At 36.7% G+C, this 20,890-nt stretch overlaps 1 protein-coding gene across 3 annotated transcripts; it reads left to right on the top strand.

The window, feature by feature from the left end:
• The first annotated feature begins 682 nt into the window (after positions 1-682).
• On the top strand, positions 683-20,888 carry LOC120633146 (focadhesin). Of its 3 annotated transcripts, none has more exons than XM_039903270.1 (19): positions 683-1,013; positions 1,905-2,108; positions 2,919-3,075; positions 3,300-3,442; positions 3,819-3,970; positions 4,889-5,445; positions 5,976-6,080; positions 7,546-7,667; positions 8,118-8,321; positions 8,617-8,809; positions 9,522-9,615; positions 10,186-10,388; positions 12,722-12,970; positions 13,179-13,457; positions 15,726-15,931; positions 16,316-16,435; positions 17,171-17,363; positions 19,537-19,655; positions 20,731-20,888. In XM_039903270.1, exons 1-19 carry the CDS (start codon positions 733-735, stop codon positions 20,771-20,773), a joined length of 3,624 nt encoding a protein of 1,207 aa, XP_039759204.1. In that variant the 5' UTR covers positions 683-732; the 3' UTR covers positions 20,774-20,888. The 3 variants fall into 3 exon arrangements, with proteins under 3 accessions (XP_039759204.1, XP_039759203.1, XP_039759205.1); XM_039903269.1 differs by having other exon boundaries at positions 19,528-19,655; positions 20,731-20,887; XM_039903271.1 differs by lacking the exon at positions 17,171-17,363 and having other exon boundaries at positions 19,528-19,655.
• Positions 20,889-20,890: the final 2 nt, after the last annotated feature.

Raw genomic sequence — 20,890 nt, 5'->3', positions numbered from 1 at the left:
TAATTTGACGGCCGACTGGCGCAGTCGGCCGTCAAAGGCCGTGGGTTCGATTCCCACAACTGAAAAATGTTTATGTGATGAACATGAATGTTTTTCAGTGTTGGGTGTTTATCTGTATATTATAAGTATTTATGTATATTATTATTAAAAATATTCATCAGTCATTTTAGTACCCATAACACAAGCTACGCTAACTTTGGGGCTAGATGGCGATTTGTGTATTGTCGTTGTATATTTACAATTAATAAATAAAATTAAAAAATTATAAATACTTTTGCTCCGCGTGTGTGTATGTAAAGCGGGTTATTAGTATTAATATAATTATAATTAATTTAGTTGCTGAGTGGAATGGCGGTGGCAGACCTTATCAAAACCGTAAGTATACCTTTTATTTGTTGACCATTGTATAATATTTGGGCTCAAGGAACTGAAGAGTGTTAAAAACCCTACAGAAATTCTCATTATTTTTTTACTTATCTTGAATTATATTATTTTTAAATTAAAGTTATAAAAATTATAAACATAATGTAATCATAAATGATGGTGGATTTATGCGCAGTTTAGATGCATCATTTATGATCAAACAAACTCAATGTTCTATTTTTGATTTTTAAACGTAACATTTATGTCACTTTGATCTTTGACACTAAAAAATTTCGTATTTTTCAAAACAGCTGCGACGGCGAGCCGGCCTCTTTGAATTTAATTTATTACAAAAATCTTTAACAAGAAATGGATGAAATAGAATATAAATTGAAAACAAATAATAGTGTTCTTATAGTGAATGCGATAGACAAGTTGTTATCGACTATAAAAGTGAAATATAAGGTTGGCGAACGGCAGAAGTTCGTGATAGAAAATGAAGAGTTGAAGTATCTGAGAGAGAAATGTTCAGCTCCTGAACACATGGTCAGCTTGACGGCGTGTCAGGGGCTGTTGGCTTTAGTGGAGCTTGGGGTGTTAGAGATAGGCCACACAATGTCCACAGTCATCACCTTGCTGCCTACTACTCAGTAAGTTTTTGAGAATCAATATGTTTAAGGAATTATATTTAGTGTTACATATGTTTTGAAATCAATAACATCATGCATAAACAAAATCTCTTACTTTTTAAATGTTATAATATACAAGCTTTTGCCCGCGGCTTCGCTCATGTCAAGTTCAATTTTTAATTTGGTAAATTTTAACTACAAAGGTTTAAAAAATGTCTTGCTACTAATAGAAAAATATGAACGTAAATTAATTAAAAAATGAGAAAATTCCAACTTCAAAGGCATCAAGCCTTTGAAGTTGGAATTTTAAAAATATGTAAAACACGTATTTCTTTATTTTTAATCGGAAAACTAAAATCAAAGTTTCATGGAGTTAACTTGAAAAATAAATTGATAAATGAAGGATTTTATACAAACTTTCATCCCCCATTAAACCCCCTTAGGGTTGGAATTTTCAAAAATCCTTTCTTAGCGTATGCCTACATTGTAATTACTCAACTACTTACATATCTGTGTGCATAATTTCAGCCCAATCCGTCATGTGGTTAGAGCTGTTTGTTGATAGATCAGTCAGTCAGTCAGTCAGTCACCGTTGCCTTTTATATATATAGATTTGCTTTTTGTTATACTTCTTTTTTAATATTATAAAGAGGTTTTTTAAAAATCTATTGTTCATTTGTATATAGGCTCCACTTCTGGACCAATTTTAACCATTTTTTTTACCAATAGAAAGCTCATGAAGTTACAGAGGTTATTATTTTTTTCGAAACAATATATATTATGACAAAGCTGCACTCGTAATATGTATAAGAAGCACTATTTCAAACAAAATGTTGTACACTACATTGAGCCTGCTAGGCTAGGCACTAGTTGTCCAGTAAAGTAGTAGTAAGAAACCCTATTTGTCCACAGTAACTACTCTGCTATAATATCCACCATGGCTGGTCTGCTAGTGCTGGACCTCAAGTCCAGGTTAATACCTGGTCAGCCCTACAAGTGCCAGTTCTCATTGCGCTCCCCTCGCCATCCTTTCATCTCGGTGCTAGAGAAGAATAAAGAGATGGAGGATGATGTACTGGCCAAGATGCATGCACTGTGCACACACCCTGAATACACGTAAGTTTGATGACCTCAACATTAAACATAAATTGGAGCAGGTAAGTAACAATGCGCCTGACACACATGAAAAGTCTGATCTAGTCGACCCCTCCCTTTTTTATTAAAAAACAAAGTATGGTATTGATTTTTGGCATAGAGTTGAAAGGACGGAGAATAACCTACTTTTTATCCCAGGAAAACAAACAGTTCGCATGGGTTTTGTTAAAATCCATAATAATAATGAACATATTACAAAAATACTCCTAAAATCAGAAAATGGCTGTATCAGCTTCAACCTACAAACTTATTGGCTGTGACCCGGTTTACTGAAAATGCAAAGCAATCATTATTTGATTGAACATCATTCAATAGGCACTCAATTAGTTATAGTTCAAAATTGTAATTTTTATTATTAAATTTATTTTTAAATACAAATTGCACTTTATACTCCTAGCACGGCTAGCATGGGACAATTATCTCCCCGGGGAAAGGATAAGAATTTAACTTCTCCCACAGCTTTATCAACTCTCAGAGCATTGGCGCACAAGTGGAAATATGTTTCAAATAATAAATGCGAGTAAACTTCTCTTATTCCATGTTCCCGTGCTTTAGCAGGTGGACACGTTAACTATATCCCTTGGGATATAATTTTTGTCTTCTGCTATGCTAGCCCTGCTGGTTGCACCCCAGCTTAAGAAACGTGGCAACAGCTACCAAATAATAAATATGCCTATGTGGTCACAAAACTAAAGCAAAAGTCTAAATACGTTATATGTAAAAATGGAATAAATAATCTTTAGTCAGAATCTTAAACCCTATATTTTTCAGAGTAGCGTCCAACAGTCTAGAGTTACTGCGGCCAGTGTTCCTCTGGCTGACCTGCAGTCCACATCGCAGCAGCATCAAGCCCTGGCAGCTGTTACTGAGCTTGCCATATACCGATGCTCAGTTTCAACTGCTAATCGCTTGTATTTCCTGCCAGAAGGTAACTTAATCCTTACTTTATATATTATAAATGCAAAAGTGTGTCTGTTTGTCCATTTTAACTTTAGGCTCTAACTTAGCAAACAACGTTTTGTTTTTTTTTTGAGCAGACAAAGTTGCACGGGTCAGCTAGTTCTATATATTTATCATTTAACAGAGTAAGTTGCGTTGGAGCCATAGGTCTCTGCAAACTAAATTTTAAAAACGATTTCTATCACTCTACAGATATGCAGTTCAAAGCAGATAGAATACGCCTTTGCGGCTTACTCGGCAGTGACCGACGCAGCAATATACCAGGCAAGACGTGAGCACGTGGTTGCATTTATACCCGTGCTCGCGCGGATATGTGGCGAGTTAGTGACCCATGGGTAAGTCTAGTGAAAAATAAAGTTAGCAGGTAGAGTAATACTATACAAGTCAAAGAATACAATAAATTCATCATTCATCATTCATTGGAAGATCGACTTTGAGTATTTTTCACAGTTATATGTGTTTTAAGCTTAATATCACCTACTTTAACGGTGAAGGAAAACATCGTGAGGAAAACTGCATGCCTGAGAGTTCTCCATAATGTTTTTAAAGGTGTGCGAAGTCTGCCAATCCGCATTTGGCCAGCGTAAAGGACTATGATGGATGATGATGATGATGATGATGATGATGATGATGATGATGATGATGATGATGACGACGACGACGACGACGACGACGATAATGATGATGAAAACGAATTTTGTGTTACTCCAGGCGCGATCCCCGCGGGTGTTATAAATTGATCGAGCGATGCTTCGCGCTCGACACGCCGGAGCTGAAGAGCGTGGCGGGTTTGACACTCATGCTGTTAGCCGACAACCTCACCAACACGTCCGCTTTGTACCTGCACGAACTATTCAATCTATGTAAGAATGTATATTTAAATATTATAAAGGCACCAACTGCCTGGTTAGTCTAGAGGTTATCATATCTCGTGTCCTGCATTCGATCGCTGGGTCGGGGCAATTAATAGTATTGAGTTTTTCTACTACCAAATTCGAAACATAAGCTCGGTGTTCAGAAATTAATTCACCCTCGTTCCTCGGAGAGCACGTTAAGCTGTCGGTCTTGCACCAGATCTCTTTCCGGTGGTGTCGGAGCTGCCGTCCCATCGGACTATGAGAGTGTGGGAGTAGAGCACCTGTGTTTGCGCTCACACTTGTGAACTATAACATATCCCGCGTAGTTGTATCCCAGTAAACCTAGACACTGAGAAACATTCATGTTCATCACACAAACATTTCACAGTGTATATTATTAGGGTTTATGTGTATTTTTTTTGAAGGAGAACAATATTGTTTATTGTTATTAGGTACACAAAACAGGTAATAACTAAAAGTAGATCTAAATATAAGTAATAGCATGTTTTGTTCTAAGCTACAACCCAAAGTATGTGTACGCAGCTTGGAATTAAATTAAACAAACAATAAAGATAAAATTAGAGTTGAAACAAAAAAAAAAGACTTATAAAATAATATACACACATATATATGCCATAATTATGTGCTTAATAATTTGATTTTTAAAAATATTTACCCTTTTGTTAAAAATTACAATATTATGTCGATAAAAATATTCATCAGCTATCTTAGTACCCATAAGCTACTTTTACTTTGGGGCTAAATGGCGATATGTGTATTGTCGTAGTATATTTATTTATTTATTTTATTTATTTATGGTCTCCACGGCAAACGGAACAAATATCTAACTCTCTATTAGATAGGCCGCCTTTTGCCGCTTTCAGCCAGCTAGGCTTTTACTTAATTGCTGCTTTTCTCCTTCAGGTCTCAACATAGTGAGTAAATACGAGTACTCCAAAATATGTCTGAGCTCGTTCGTAGGGCTATCCTTACAATGGATTCATCTACCCTCTTACCTCACCAATAACGCTCTTAGTGTCGCGTCCAAAATACTTGACACTTTCCAGAACGACCAAAAGCATGACACCGGTCTTTACATGGCCAATCTGAAGTCAAACGCAACTTTCATAGAACTAGCGCATTCGGATAAAAGTTTATACGTATATTTCAAGTTGTCAGAAACTTGGGAACGATTGAGGGATGACCCGGATAAATTGAGAAGCTGGTTCGATGTTCTAACCAGCGTTAACGATCAGTTGAAATTGGAAATGTTAACTTTCTTCGTCGGGGTTGTAATGTATGCGGAAGGAGGTGAAGATTTGACCTTGACAGGTTTAAGAGCTATCATTGATTTGGTGAGGGTTAAGAAGGAAGTGTCGGTGACAGTGCTTCCAGTGTTGCTGTACAAAATGGCGAATGATACGCGGCCGAGTGTTAAACTGGAGTGTTTGAGGGGACTGCCTTTAATGGCGACTACTAAGGTCAGTAATATTAGCCTGGATTATTTATTTTTCAGACAACCTATCAAAACGGAGCTTATTTATTAGACTAACGGGACCCTCGCGACTTCGTCCGCGTATAAGTCCACCTTAAAAGATAGACATATGTTGATGCGAACTTTTTTTAGAACTTTCAAAGGGAACAATTTTGTGTTGCAAGATTGTATTATTAAAAGGAAAAAAAACCACTCCACACCCCCTGAGAACATTATATAGAATTCTCAGGCATGCCGATTTCGTCACGGTGTTTTCCTTCACGGTCGAAGCAAGTGATATTTTTTATTACTAAAAACGCTATGTGTTGGAAAAGTTAGAGCTGTGTGCTGAGATTCGAACTGCCCGAAAGTGAAGTCGAGCTTATAGCTACTGCGCTATCACCGCTTCATATCTCACTTCTATCTAATACAAAATTCAAATTTTATATTATGTACTTCCGGTCAGCATCGCCCGCTATCCATACAATTGTTTTTTGGAAAGTGTCTAGTCCGATTGTAATGTTTTTTTTTCTACAGGAAAACGTTCCAGCTCTGGTATCGATACTCAACAAGTTGAAAGCCAACAAGGGCGTCCCCACTTCCCTTCTCATAATGCTTTACACCAGGCTCGCAGAGACACAGGTATACATTCTTTAAACTATTGTATTTATCAGACTCAAAGTCAAAAATATCTTATTTCAAATAGGCTCATGGGTGGCACTTTTGATGCGTACATAAGAATTACGATAACATAATATAGATGGATGGCGACAACCATATTCGTAAACTTAAAACTAATGCTAAGAGTGTTCCAATCGCGCCCTGGTCGAAGAAGAAGCCTACAACAAACTTAGCCGGGTGTTCTTTTTCGTTATCACCATCTCACATTGTAATTTAAAATCTTTAGAAGAGCAACCTGGTTAGAGCAATAATTCACAACCAAGCTTTTTTATTGATTACATAGTCCTTTATACTATAATAGGACTTTTCTAAAGTGTTACGTTTAATACAAACTTATAACTTTTTAAGAGACATCTCCAAGATGTCAATGGGTCACGACGGGACTCACAACAACTAGCAACTGGGTCGAAATATCGACAGATTGCATAATATATCGTGGTATGCACCCGTTGAACTATTTTTAAGTGAACAAGAGTATTTAGAAACACCATCTTTTATTAGTAGGGTATTAAAAAAGACCAAAACACCCCATCCTCTTCGCTCTTGCGTACATAGTTTGAGGGTGAGAATGGGATGTGTTCCCGACCTAAACATACTTCTTTTCATATCGATCGATAGTTGACATGTTACCTAAGCTATAACAGGGATGAAGAGTCTAAAACAGTATGTTTCTCGAAAAAGATAAAATAGCCGTTAAATACAGATAGGTACGTTAAAACAAACCAAAATTGATTAACGAATGACTGGACTGTACGGTCAATGATCTTTGCCTGTCCTTAAGGGGACGAATACAAAACAAAAAAAAAATTGAAAAATATGACATAAGATTGAGAGTGTGTTAAGACGTTTCTTTTTAAATTTATAACCCACCGGGCGGCAATGAGGTGTTTCGATTTAGTTTAGATAACCCGCAGTTTAGATAAAGAAAGCCAATTTTCTAAACACGAGATATGAAAGAGGTTTTTATTGTTATCAACCACCTAGTCTTGTATAGAGTACTTATACCCGTTTTACTAAACATAGGAAACGCTTAAATCGCTTGCCTAATGGTTTGGGTGATCCGTAGAGATAAATACCGAATCTTACACGATGACAAAAGACGTTAGGCGCCATCTAAAGTTACGACTCAGATTCAGCGGTCCGTAATGTTTAGGGAACTCTCAGGAAAAATATAAATTCGGTATATTATAAAATAAAGTAAAGTATATAATAAAATAATACAAACACCAAAACTAGTGGTAAAAATCATAGAAAAGTTAGGTTATTTGAGTGCCTACTGAATGTGTGGTGAAAGGTAAATATTTGCCTAGGAATCTGCTTTTATTAAGCGTTGCTTACTTAGGCATTGTATTGTTTATCGTTAGTGAAGACGGGCACTAAACAAACATAAAACTAAACATTTAGTGAGACTTAACTTTCCACTCAGGTGCGTTGTTTTCCTTACCTGCAAGAGTTGCTAGTGGACTCCGGAGTGGGCAGGCCGGATGACTTGAAGTGGGAAGTGGACGTCGCTAAAGCTGTCGCCGTCAAACGGATATGCGAGTTACGGTTAGTTTATAAGCTGCTTTGAAATATTTTGCAAAAGATTATGAGCAGTTGCCATTTGGCTGTTAAAACATAAAATTACAACAAAAAAAACCGACATTGCATATAATTTAAAAAGCATATAAAAATTTTCGGAAAAATCTGATTTTGAACTTGCGTGAATCTGATTTTGAACTTTATTTCATTCATTTGTCTGTCAGAGGGCTGACAGACAAATGAATGAAATATGACATTAAACATAAAAGACATGATATTAATAGTTATATATTAATAGTGTACTATAGTGATGCTCTGCGAATAATGAAGTCAAGGTCATTCAATATTCTCAGAGTATCTCAGCAATTCACGGAACAATTGAACGGAACACGGAAACCATTGAGCATTGCCGTCCCAGAACACATTGAATGATGACAAGAGTTACGGTTAGAGAGTGATGCATCACGCGTTGCGTAGGGCGTCAAGCCACGGGCTGGAGCTGGTGGCGGTGATTTCGGCCATCCTCAACCGCTGCACGGAGCGCGCCGGCGCCGCGCCCACGGCGTTGGTGCTGGACGCGCTGGCCAGCCTGTGGCGCGCCAACGCCGTGGCGCCGCCCAGCACCTGGCGGGCGCTGGCGCCGCGGCTGGGCAGGGACTCCAGACCCCGAGTGCAGATCAGGTGAGCATCTCGTCTTCATGGGGCTCTAGAAACTTCAAGTTCGAATTTCAAATTCAAATTCGAAATTAGTTTTCAAATTCTAAATTCAAAACTAAAATTCTAAATTTCAAATTCTAATTCAAAATTCTAATCCAAAATTTAAAATTAAAATTTTAATTTTAATTGCGCCAGGGAGGTCGCCAACTCTTACGTAGAGCGATTGCACTAACGCCCCCCCCCCCCCCATACTTACAGTACCGTAGTAGTGTAATTCTTATGTAATATAAAAGAAATATTTGACTTTACTTTTTCTTAGTCTCTGCAAGTTGCTAGCCGAGATCCCACCGCTCCGGGTATCAACTCCAGAGTACGACAAACTAATAAGGGACGCGGCGAGAAAACTTTGGCAATATATCGCCGAGTCGAACCAACCCTCAGTTATAGAAGCGGCTTGCAACGCGCTGGCAGAGTTCAAGGTCGACGATTACAAGCTGAAGGATATTCCAGAGGTAACATTTTCATTAGTTACAATGATACTAGTTTTTTTTATAATTTTTCCTGTATTTTTATGTGGTGTGTGTACCTACAATAAAAGTGTATTCATTCATACATAACGGTTCATTGAACACGATAATTTTTTTCAAATACATAGTACAAAAAATTAGAAATAAACTGACCAAAATAATAATGGTAGGTACATTATGCAACAAGTGCGCAATGTGAACATATTATGCAAAAACAGTACCATTTCAAGGGACTCTTAGACTCTTTAGCCGCATAAAAATTCTTAGTTAAAAAAATAATCTGTATTACACGACTAAATTAAAAACGGTCACCATTTATATTAAATTAAGATTGTACCTCAATAACAACAATTTTAGTTTAATCGGTTCATCATAAATAGTACACAAGTTTGGCAATGTGAAATAAAACAAGTGTATCTTATACCTTGGATTATGAGTCTTATAAGATCTGTATTAAGTGTGATGTAAAAATATTACCGTGAAAGGACGGTCTTTTTCGTGAAAGGACGGTTCATTTGTTACCTATGTAGGTACTCTTGCGTACTCTCACGTTTTCAAATGTATTTATTTTTTAGCGTGTGCTACTTTAAACACTTAGTATCTGCACGTTGAAAAAGAAGAATTGTAGCATTAATAAGTCGGATAATCATGACCCATTTTATTTAGGAGCTCCGTGACCAGACCGTTTTGTTTCCAGATCTATAGACGCACGGTGAAACTGCCGCCGGCATATTGCAAAACTCCTCTAGACGCGGTCAGGAAGCCTGAAGATGTCCTCGATTATGTACCTTGTGCGTGTTCTACCTTTTTCTATTATAAATATTTTGAGACAGACAAAGACAGAAGTTAAATAAATAAATATACTACGACAATACATCGCCACTATGATGGAATTGAATGTACCTTATAGTTTATCTTAAATACAGAAGCCTCTGTATGTCTACTTTGTACGGCGCACCATTTTGAGATTTTGAGCCCTTTTTTTCCGTGTGGAAATCCTCACCATGGGAGGCACGGTGGTTATATCGGGCTCGTACCGGCTAAAACCCCACGCTGTTCAAACCAGTCGCCTGGTGGCAGGGCCATGGGAATGCCTTCGCACACAACCGCGACCAGGTTGAGAAGCCCTTTTTTTGTCGCTGGGAAATACGTATAGGCATCCCTTTCGGAGGCTGCGCAGTCAGAACTGTGCAGCCTCCAGCAGGGTATGTGGGACTCACTGGCCGATGAAGCATCAGCCAGAATAGCCACTAAAACCCAGCGGAGCCGCCTGCGCCCAAGTTGGGTTGTCAAAGGATCGCGGTCGCATGCAAGGTTGAGTAGCCCTGCTCTAACCATTAAAACACAAAATCTATTTTCAGGTGAAGTCTGGCCAGAACTATTCAAGTATACAAATCAATCGGCGTTAAATGGCGTGCATCAACTGGTCACCAAGTTGATGGAACGAGAGATCAAAGGCTACAGGAGTGGAGTGTACCAAGTTGAGGCTCGGGAGCCTCAGAGTCTGGGCCATATGCCCGCTACCAGCGTGGTCCGCGGGATGATGGAGTGCTTCCGAAAGCAGGTAAATGGAAAGGTGACAGGAAAAAAAGGTAAAAAAATGGTTGTATTTTAAAGTTCTGGCTTGAAAAAAAAACAACTGTACATTCCAATCACTGTTTTGGGTATTTAATTTAGTTGAAACTAGCTTTTGTTGTTGAACTCTTCCTTACCTGGAGACTTTATCTAAAGGAGACATTTAAATTTCTTGGAGTGCAGTCTGATTTAAGGCCTTGTCGTATGCTAAATTTCAGCATGCCTTTCTATAAAACAAACTTTTATTATGTGGTATATTCTTTCAATGTTCGAGCTACTGAACTGTTTAATGCACCACAACGAAACAGCAACGTTTCCTACTAGATGACTCTACAGTCGCTATATGACTGATGTGAAAGGCATTTACTAATTTCGGCATCGATGGTAGGAGAGCCGTAGCTTAATTGGTGAAAGCGCTCAGGCCGCGATTGCCCGAGAGTCGCAGGTTCAAATCCTGTCGGTTCCGAAAATTATTATATGCATTTTAAATTTATAAAATTGATAATTCCTCCAAGTGTAGGTTAAAACACTAATAAAGATTATAAAAATTAGGTTATTTATTCTTAATAATATTTAGGCATACAACGTGTGACCAAATTACGAAAGAATTTTAAAGGATGCCGAAGTATATTTCATAAGAAATCACCCCGCAATAATATTAAATGAAAAGAAGCATATTTATTTTTCCATACAAACTAATTCAAAACATTAAGTGTTTACTTATGACGACCCTATTGAAGATAAAAGACCGACATGCGCAAAGTTCTTTCGCTACGCGACGCGTACCTAATAAAGTAACAGGAGTCACATGATTTTAATTTAGCATGTGATGTTAGGGCTGTATATGATTTCTTTTATTAAAAACCATGGCAGTGGTTTACTCTAAAACTATTAGGTTTTCGGTTTCACTGATAAGTAGAGACAGTACATAAATGTTCCTCTAAAGCCTGTGAACTATTATTTCGTCTTCATTAGTTTTATATTTATTATTAATGTTTATTTATTTTGGTAATCTGGATAAGTATTAGTATGTAATTATTTATAAGTGCTTATGTAATAATATAACCCCACCGTTCGGATTCTCTTGGGTTTCCTAATTTCACTAAGACCTTATTTTCCGATAATAAGTATATAATGTTAATAAGTATATAATTTACTAAGTAAATAATGTACTTAAGTATATAATGTTAGTAAGTAAATAATGTACTTAAGTTTATAATGTACTTAAGTATATAATGTATTTAAGTATATAATGTACTTAAGTATATAATGTACTTAAGTATATAATGTACTTAAGTATAAAATGTAAGTAAGTGTATAATGTACTTAAGTAAATAATGAACTTAAGAAATAATGTAAATAAGTATATAATGTAAATAAGTAAATAATGGTCTTAAGTAAATGATGTACTTAAGTAAATAATATTCTTTAGTTAATAATTTACTAAAGTAAATAATGTTCTCAAGTAAATAATGTACTTAAGTATATAATGTATGTAAATATATAATGTACTTAAGTATATAATGTAAGTAAGTATATAATGTAAGTAAGTATATAATGTATTTAAGTAAATAATGTAAATAAGTATATAATGTAAATAAGTATATATTGTAAATAAGTATATATCTAAGTAATTAATGTACTTAAGTATATAATGTAAGTAAGTATATAATATATTTAAGTATATAATGTACGTAAGTAAATTATGTACTAAAGTATATAATGTAAGTAAGTATATAATATAAATAAGTATATAATGTACTTAAAATGTAAGTAAGTATGTAATGTAAATAAATATATAATGTACTTAAGTAAATAATGTAAATAAGTATATAATATATCTAAGTATATAATGTAAGTAAGTATATAATATATTTAAGTATATAATGTAAATAAATATATAATGTATTTAAGTATATAATGTAAATAAATATATAATGTTCTTAAGTATAATATATAAGATAAGGCCGCCTTTTGTATCCTACTTTAAGTTTTTTATGTCTATTTTCTTGTCGTCCGATTGGCACAGTTTGCAGCGACGCTGCTTTCTGGGTCCAAGGCCGAAAATGTTTGTGTGATGAGCATGAATGTTTTTCAGTGTCTGGGTGTTTATAACATATATTCTAAGCATTTATGTTTATCAGCCAGCTTAGTACCCATAACACAAGCTACGCTTACTTTGGGGCTAGGTGGCGATGTGTGTATTGTCGTAGTATATTTATTTATTTTTGTGGTTTATAATAAAAGTGTTTAAATGAAATAAATAAATAAATAGGCTCTGGCTTAGTTCTTGATATTTACTGATTTCCAATAATGTTACAGGTGACTTCGCCGTCTTACGACTACCCAGATTCGGCGCTTTTAGCAATCCTCGAAGCTTTGACGGAAGATTTCCCCAAACCTCTACCTCCAATGGACCTTTGCTTCCTGCACGAGGTATTCCATCGGGGGTCGTTGTGGAAGGCGGGTTGTGTCAAGCTGGCTGCAAGGCAGGCGCACACTTCCGGATCTGCGAAGCGGTTGATCGAAAACTTTCTGCAGGGGGTCGGATCGAGTAATACTGGCAGTGAGGTAAGATTGATCAGTTTTTACCAAACTAAGGCATATACTAATTTCAGCATCGACGGTAGGAGAGTCGTAGCTTAATTGGTGAAAGCGATCAGGCCGCGATTGCCCGAGAGTCGCAGGTTCAAATCCTGTCGGTTCTGAAATTTTTTATATGCATTTTAAATTTATAAAAATACAATGTAGTTAAAAATAAAGCTAATATTTTTTCCAGGAAGCGGAGATAATGCTATTCTTCGATAACCTTCAAATCCTTTGCCGAACTATGGCCCCCAACAACTTGCGGCAACCTTTAGAGATATGCCTGGGGGACTCGTTCGCCGAAATGCCAAGAATCAAACCCAAGGACCTCGACCTTGAGGAGTTGCTGTTCATAAAGCAGCTGAAGATGGTCAAACAATGTCTGGAGAGCGACAAAATACATGACGCGAACAGGACTCTGCTATCTCAAATAGTTGAGAACTACTTCTCCGTGGTGAATGATGATCATTTGGTGAGTTTCTCATCTTCTCACGAAGTCACAGGGTATTGCCATTAGCTGGCGTGCGAATATAACAAGCCATTGGTTGCAATTAACACAGAATCAATTTAAAAACATGCAATTTTAATACAATCCCTATCCCTACTAATATTATAAATGTCAATGTAAGTTTGTTTGTTACGCTTTCACTCAAAAACTACTTAACCGATCCTAATGAAACTTTGTACACATATTCTTGGAAGTGTTAGAAGTAATATAGGATACTTTTTATCCCGACATTAAGCTCGGTTCCTTTGGGAGAGGGGATGAGTGTTTGACGATTTTACACCATAACTCCGACAAATTATAACCGATTTAAATAATTATTTTTGTACTATAGAGGTTATAATGTGTGTTTAATTTTCCCCAAACTTTGTGTAGGTCTGAATGTGGTTGGAGATATAGGACATAACTCCTCATTTAAGGCTTAGCGACTGCCATGCCATAACTGCCACGATCTACAACCAAATTTAATGGCACATCAAAAAACAAAATAGCTAGTACAAAGTATCCCTTTAACTTCACAACCAATAAGTTCGTTCAAAGTATTCCTTTAACTTTACAACCAATACGCGTGACTGGCTGTTGATTATACGTCCACTTTTCAACATGTTGAAACAGAGTTAGTACTATATAACAACAAACACAAAAATAGAGTCAAATCACTATGTTTAAATTAATGTCCAAAATAGAAGAGCCACAGTTAACTTAATAGTAAACAATATATATCAAACTTAAACGAGCGCACAGTCAACTTTACAAGATGAGGAACGAAAAACTGCGCAGTGCGCGCGGGGACGCTTCAGTCATGTGCCGCTTGGTCAGATACATCAACTCGGACTCATTATTCAGAACTCATTTTGAGAACCAAGCTCATTCTTTGCAGTAAAGATAACTACACAATATTTAATTTCGATATTCAGTACAAAAATTACAGCTCTAGTATAAAAAAAAAAAGACTGAGAACGTAACTGTTTTCGGAACGTTTCGCAACAATTATAAATTGCATGCTACTATGAAGTAAGCGCAAAAAGAAAACTCGCGATATATTCTTTCATATTATTTAACGTCCCAAAAAAAAATTACGTATTTTTAAAACACTGTATGTAATTGATTTTTATTTTATTGTTTCTTTCAGTTTCGTTCCAAGTTACGTTCTATGGTCTGGCACAAATGTCCAAACGGGCCTATTACATTTTTACGACTATAATAAAGGGGGGTTAATTTCTTCTATTCCATGTTCCCGCGCTTTAGCACGTGGATAGGTTATATTATATCCCTTGTCGGGGGGGATATAATTTTTGTCACCTGCCTGTGCTAGCCCTGCAGTTATCAACTTATCATCGATAACCGATTAGCGCAGTGGGCAGCGACCCTGCTTTCTGAGTCCAAGGCCGTGGGTTCGATTCCCACAATTGGAAAATGTTTGTGTGATTAACATGAATGTTTTTCAGTGTCTGGGTGTTTATCTGTATATTATAAAAAAACCACAACTTGTCAGTTTTCTGTTTTTATTACGAATACTTTCAGACGTCCGGACGGTCCGACGTCTCGAGTAATCATGAGCTGCGAGATATCGGCCACCGGTACTTATACCAAAGCATGCTTGTACAATCATCTGTTGTACAAACTTGTTGACACCGACTAATTGTGTTTAAGTACAAAATTTTGTTGTGTGTTTTAACACATGAAACAGTTTAAATAAATAATAAATCTTAATTATTTTGACGCCGCTAAATGAGGTGTAATATATATTATTTATAAGGAAAAAAATCACCAGTATTCTTAGTATCCATAACACAATCTACGCTTACTTTGGATCTAGATGGCGATGTGTGTTATGTCGTAATATATAAATTTATATTTATTTATATATCTACTCGATTTTATCAAATTACGAAATAACGAAGGAATCGCCCTGAAGAAATATTAAATCAAAAGAAGTATATTTAATTTTCACACAAAACGTATTCAAAACTTTCTAAGTGTTTACTTATGACAACCCTATTGAAGATAAAAGACTCACACGCGCATAGTTCCTACGCTATGCGACGCATTAGGGCTGTATCTGATTTATTTCAGTAAAAACTATGGCAGTGGTTTACTCCAAAACCATTAACCATTAGGTTTTCGGTTTCACACATAAGTGTTATTTCGGTTTTCATTGTTTGTGGCGTTTATAGCATACGCACACTACATTTTCGATTGCTCTGTATCGATATTGTTGTGGCCATGCGGCAGGCCTGGCCGCTGTACGTGGAGACCTGTCGCGCTCTGTCCACGAAGTACCTGGAGCGGATGACCTCGCCTACGGGGTGGTGGGAGGTGACCAGCGAGTTGCTGCGCAAGTCCAGTGCGGTGCGGAGCAGGCTGGCGTGCCTGAGTGACGTCACCGCGCCGCTGGTGTGGCTCAACGAGTCCATAGACGCGCACGCTTCTAGTATCACGTAAGTATCAAATGCCGGTGGCCATTTTTGAAGAGGGACTGAAGTTTAAACCTTTTTAAATATGATGCTAAGACCTCAATTACGTGCTATTTTAATTATTAATAATAGAGTGACATTAAATCCTTATTCTATAAATATTGTAAATCGAAATTATTCTTATGTTTTAAGTTGACAAACGGAACGCTAAATCGCTTACTGACACTTATTCTCTTTGCCTTGTTACAGTAATATGGTGAAATTAATAATCTTTTGATAAGCATAACATCGGCAGACTAAGCTGATTGCATACCATATATATATATATAAAGATAACAAGTTTTGTTCTAAGTATAAATAAAACCCAAAGTATAAATAAAAACCCCAAGTACAAAAACCCCGTTGCAGAGAGCAGGAATATTCTCTCCGCTGCATGTTCCCTGCGCTGCAGAGAGCTGACATCGGAGGCAAGGCCACTCGGGAATGGTTCCAGCAACTGCTCGCGCGGACTCAAGTGGCATTCAACGAGTGAGTCATTTATCATTCTTTAGGGTTCCGTACCCTAAAGCGTACCAACAGGACCCTCCGGTGAGCCTCGGCTGTCAGAATTTTTCTTAACACTACTAATACCCGTTTTCGTTACCGAAGGTATACAATATATAACAAATACGAGTCAATGCCTTCATAGGTAGCGCCTAATCTAGGGAGGTTCCTAGGCATATATCAACGGTTCACTAAAAGTTCTTCTTCTTTGAAAGTTATCACCTTAGAGTTTTCACCAACTCTTAGGTGATAACTTACTTAGTATATTATTAAGGACTACGTCAACGATAAAATTCTTGTGTGCAAATTGACTCTAACCAGGTTGCTTCTTTAATAGCTTTAAATGACAATGAGAGATGATGATAACAAAAAAAAAACAACCGGCTATGTTTGTTGTGGGCTTTTTCTTAGACCAGGGCGCGTTTGGAACCCTCGTAGCTTTAGTTTTAAGTTGACGAATTTAGTTTTTGCCATCTTCACACACACTATGACACTTCTGTGTCATATTTTACATGTAATGTATGCATTAAAAGTGCCATCTATGTGCCTATTTAAATATAATAATATTTGACTTTGACTTTAGATCAACGGTTCACCAATAGTTATCACCTAAGAGTTGGTGCCTAAATCCGCCTAAATCTTCAGGCATTCGATTTAGGCTATGCCTAGGTTTAGTGATAACGGATATAAACTTTCTTGCACCTTTTGCGTTGTGTATAGAACGGACGACGAAATGTCGAAGCTGTACCTATGCGACGTGTTTTTCCTCACCGTGACGGTGTTCAGCGGCCACTGGGCCCTCGAGCCGGACGCCGACGTGCTGGCCAAGAGCGGCGCCGCGCGGCGAGCCTTGTTGCCGGCCGCCACGGCCTTCCTGATGTCGAGAGACGGCTGGAAGGATTGTACTGCACAGGTAAGAGAATAGGCTACTGAGTAGAGTACAAACATATCGTTAAAACAGAACTCTTATTAAATACACATTAAAATAACATGCAATACATACAGAACTCGCAAAAAATACTTTTAACTCACATGCAGAGACATACAAAACTCAAAAAAAAGAAACTTACAAAATACATACAAAACTCGCATAAAATACACTTTAAAATTGCATGTGAGACGTACAAAACTAGCGTAAAAGATATATTCAAATAACATGCAATACATACAGAACTCGCATAAAATACACTTTCAAATTGCATGCTAGAATTAATTATCAACGGATTAAGCAAATCAAAAAGCAAAATCAGCAAAATCGCCTTGAAACAGAGCAACATTGCGCAGGCTATGCGAGTGACACGCCCTGTATTCATCAATCCCAGGTGTATTAGCCTTATGTGCCAGTAATTTCACAGACAACCACACCCTTCCGACCGGAACGCCGCAATACTCTTTTAGCTGATACTCTTTAGGATATTGAATTCAAATTCAAATTTTCTATATTCATGTAGGTTTAGTCAAACATAACTACTATGATCACTTACAACATCGGGAATTTTGGAAAAAATTGTTTGTATAGAGCAACCTCTGCTACATAAGCTATCAGTATAAAATAATGCTAGGGCTCCATATATGATACCTGAATAACCATATAATAATCTGATGCTACATCAGGTACAACCATAGTACCAACAACTTTTAACAACTTATCTCAACTCCATCACCAGTATATACGACTCTTGTTCCGTCACAACAATATTTCGTTCAGTATGTCGTTTCCATTATAAATCATCTATTCCCAATTTGTAACGTTCTATCCACAATACTTTACTTAATCTCCTTTTCTCAATTCATTATTTAAATCCGTGCTAACTTTTCTTTCCCGCCAATCTATCTTGACAAAACTCGCGTCTCCCGCCATAGATCCCATACTTTTTCTTTGACAGTCTACTACCATTATTCTATTTTTAATACACTATCAATGAGTATACAAACTATGATTTGTTGATATATAATCATCGGGTTTATCATAGATAAAGTGCTGTAATTCCCTATTTCCTAAAACGTTCATACATATATGTTTACATAATTGTAAGGGGATGGTGACAACTTCGTTCGCCAACTTAAACCTAAAGCTACGAGCGTTCCAAGAAGGTCTAAGAAGAGCCCACAACAAATTAAGCCGGGTAAATTTTTTTTGTTATCACCATCTCACATTGTCACTTAAAACTATTAAAGAAGCAACCTGGTTAGAGCAATAATCTACAACCAAGCATTTTTATCGTTGACGTAGTCCTTAATACTATAATAGGAGTTTTCTATAAGCTTACGTTTAACACAAACTTACCTTTGAACTTTTTCAGAGACATCTCCAAGATATCAACTGGTAATTTATTGTAAAATTGTATAAAATTTCCTCTAAATGACAAAAAAAGCTAGCCTCGTTCCTTTTTTGTGACACGAGCGTGTCCGGGAACCAACTAATGCTTATTTCTGACGGCAAGCAGAGTTACTGTGTCCCGGTCTGAAGACTGGGCGTCGACATTACAGTCACGTGACACCCACGCCTGAGCTAGATTGACAGAGGGAGGGAGTGTTACTTGCGAAGTCTTATTTAGGCGATGGTTCTATACAATGACCGTCAGCTGGGTTATTTGCATGGCCCTATATAACTTCTCACTGCCTTGTGTATAATTTTTTTTTTTATTTATTTATTTATACTCTTTATTTGCACACAAATAAAAATACAAATACAGAAGAAGAATAAAAGAAAACACAGACAGAAGAAGTATTAAAAAGGCGGCCTTATCGCTTTGTAGCGATCTCTTCCAGGCAACCTTAGGATAAGGAAAACAAAAGGATAACATAATGCAGGTTGTGCATATTAAAAAAAATACATCCTAATACTTAAACTAGATTACACAAATAAAATAATACGTAATATATTAAAAAATAATAATAATAATAAACTAATATATACTATAACATATCATAAAAACATTAACAACAGTAAATACTATTACAAGTCGTCCTCAATGTAAACTATAGTGGTTTTTGACAGCTTTCTTTAAAATACAAAGTGACTTAGACTGCCTTATCATCTCGATCTCCAATGTAAATGTTTGGTTTGTGTGCAGATGCTGGAGTGGTTGTGCCACACGCGAGACCTCACGAAGCACCCGGAGACGGCGCGGGGCTGCCACCGGGCCATGCTGGCTCTGCGCCACTCGGACCAGTTCACCAGCCAGGGCGTCTGGACCAGGATGTGAGTATGGCTTGTCTTCAAAAATTCATTTATTTCAAGTAGGCCTAATATAAGCACTTTTAAAACGTCAAGTCTGTCTGTGTGTAGTGACTCTACCACCGGTTCAGAAGGCAGATTCTACCGAGAAGAAGTCTGCAAGAAACTCAGAAGTTGCTCTTTTCCAACATCAAAAATTTACATTTTAACATTCATTTTTCTATCTTGTGAGAGATGAAAGCGGAGCCGGATGCTTCCAAGCAACCTTGTCATTAAAAAAATCATCAATTGTATAAAAACCTCGCTGTAATAAATGTGTTTTAACAGATTCTTTAAACTTATGCATTGGTAAGTCCAAAATCACTGGACTGGTCCATTCACTGAGCATGCTCCGGTTTCGGAGCGAAACGTGCGTAGAGGGTATATTGCCGAAGATCTGTTTGGTGTGGAGTATAAGGATTGAAGAAATTATAAATTACACCACACAGATTCTCCTGCTTTTCGCCGAGTATAGCAAATTAAGCTTAATTTTGATAATATATCATGGATTTCCGCAAAGTAACGCCTGCTTCTATCCCATACGCCATCTAGCCCTAAATTAGGCGTAGCTTGTTGTAGGGTACTAAGATCACTGATGAATATTTTTATAAATAATATACATAAATATTTATTGTATACATATAAAAATACCCAGACACTGAAAAACATTCATGTTCATCACACAAACAATTTCCTCTTGTGGGAATCGAACCCTCGGCCTTGAACTCAGAAAGCAATGTCGCTGCTCACTGTCGTGGCTGTGATTAATTGTTAATGTAACGTATTCCAAAGGTTCGATTCCTTTGTCCATTCACATGCATACTAAACATTCTACTATTACATTTCTCTGTAAGAATATTTTCTCTCTCTTAAAGTAGGTTATTTTTAAAGTTGGAGAGAGAGCATATTGTATAATGAGTTTTAATATTATATTCTATTTACGCTGCTACCCAAGGAGGAATATAGAGGAGTTCTAAACCGTGAGGTAAAACTAGAAGCTTGTATGGAGACAATAAAATATATTTTACTATATTAATAATTTATTTTTCTTTTATTACAGAGAAACGAACTTTTGCAACACGACTATTAACCTGGATTATTAGAAAATTTATTATTACTATAACTATTTAAAAAAGTTGTTATAAGTTAGCCTGTAAGTTATATTACTTAAATATTTATGTGGTTTTGTATGACCAAACTCCTAACATATAGGTATATTT

The sequence above is a fragment of the Pararge aegeria genome, chromosome 21 (genome assembly GCF_905163445.1).
Source record: "Pararge aegeria chromosome 21, ilParAegt1.1, whole genome shotgun sequence".
Lineage (NCBI taxonomy): Eukaryota > Metazoa > Arthropoda > Insecta > Lepidoptera > Nymphalidae > Pararge > Pararge aegeria.
The sequence above is the reverse complement of the archived record's forward strand: the minus strand, read 5'-3'. Positions and strand labels throughout refer to the sequence as shown.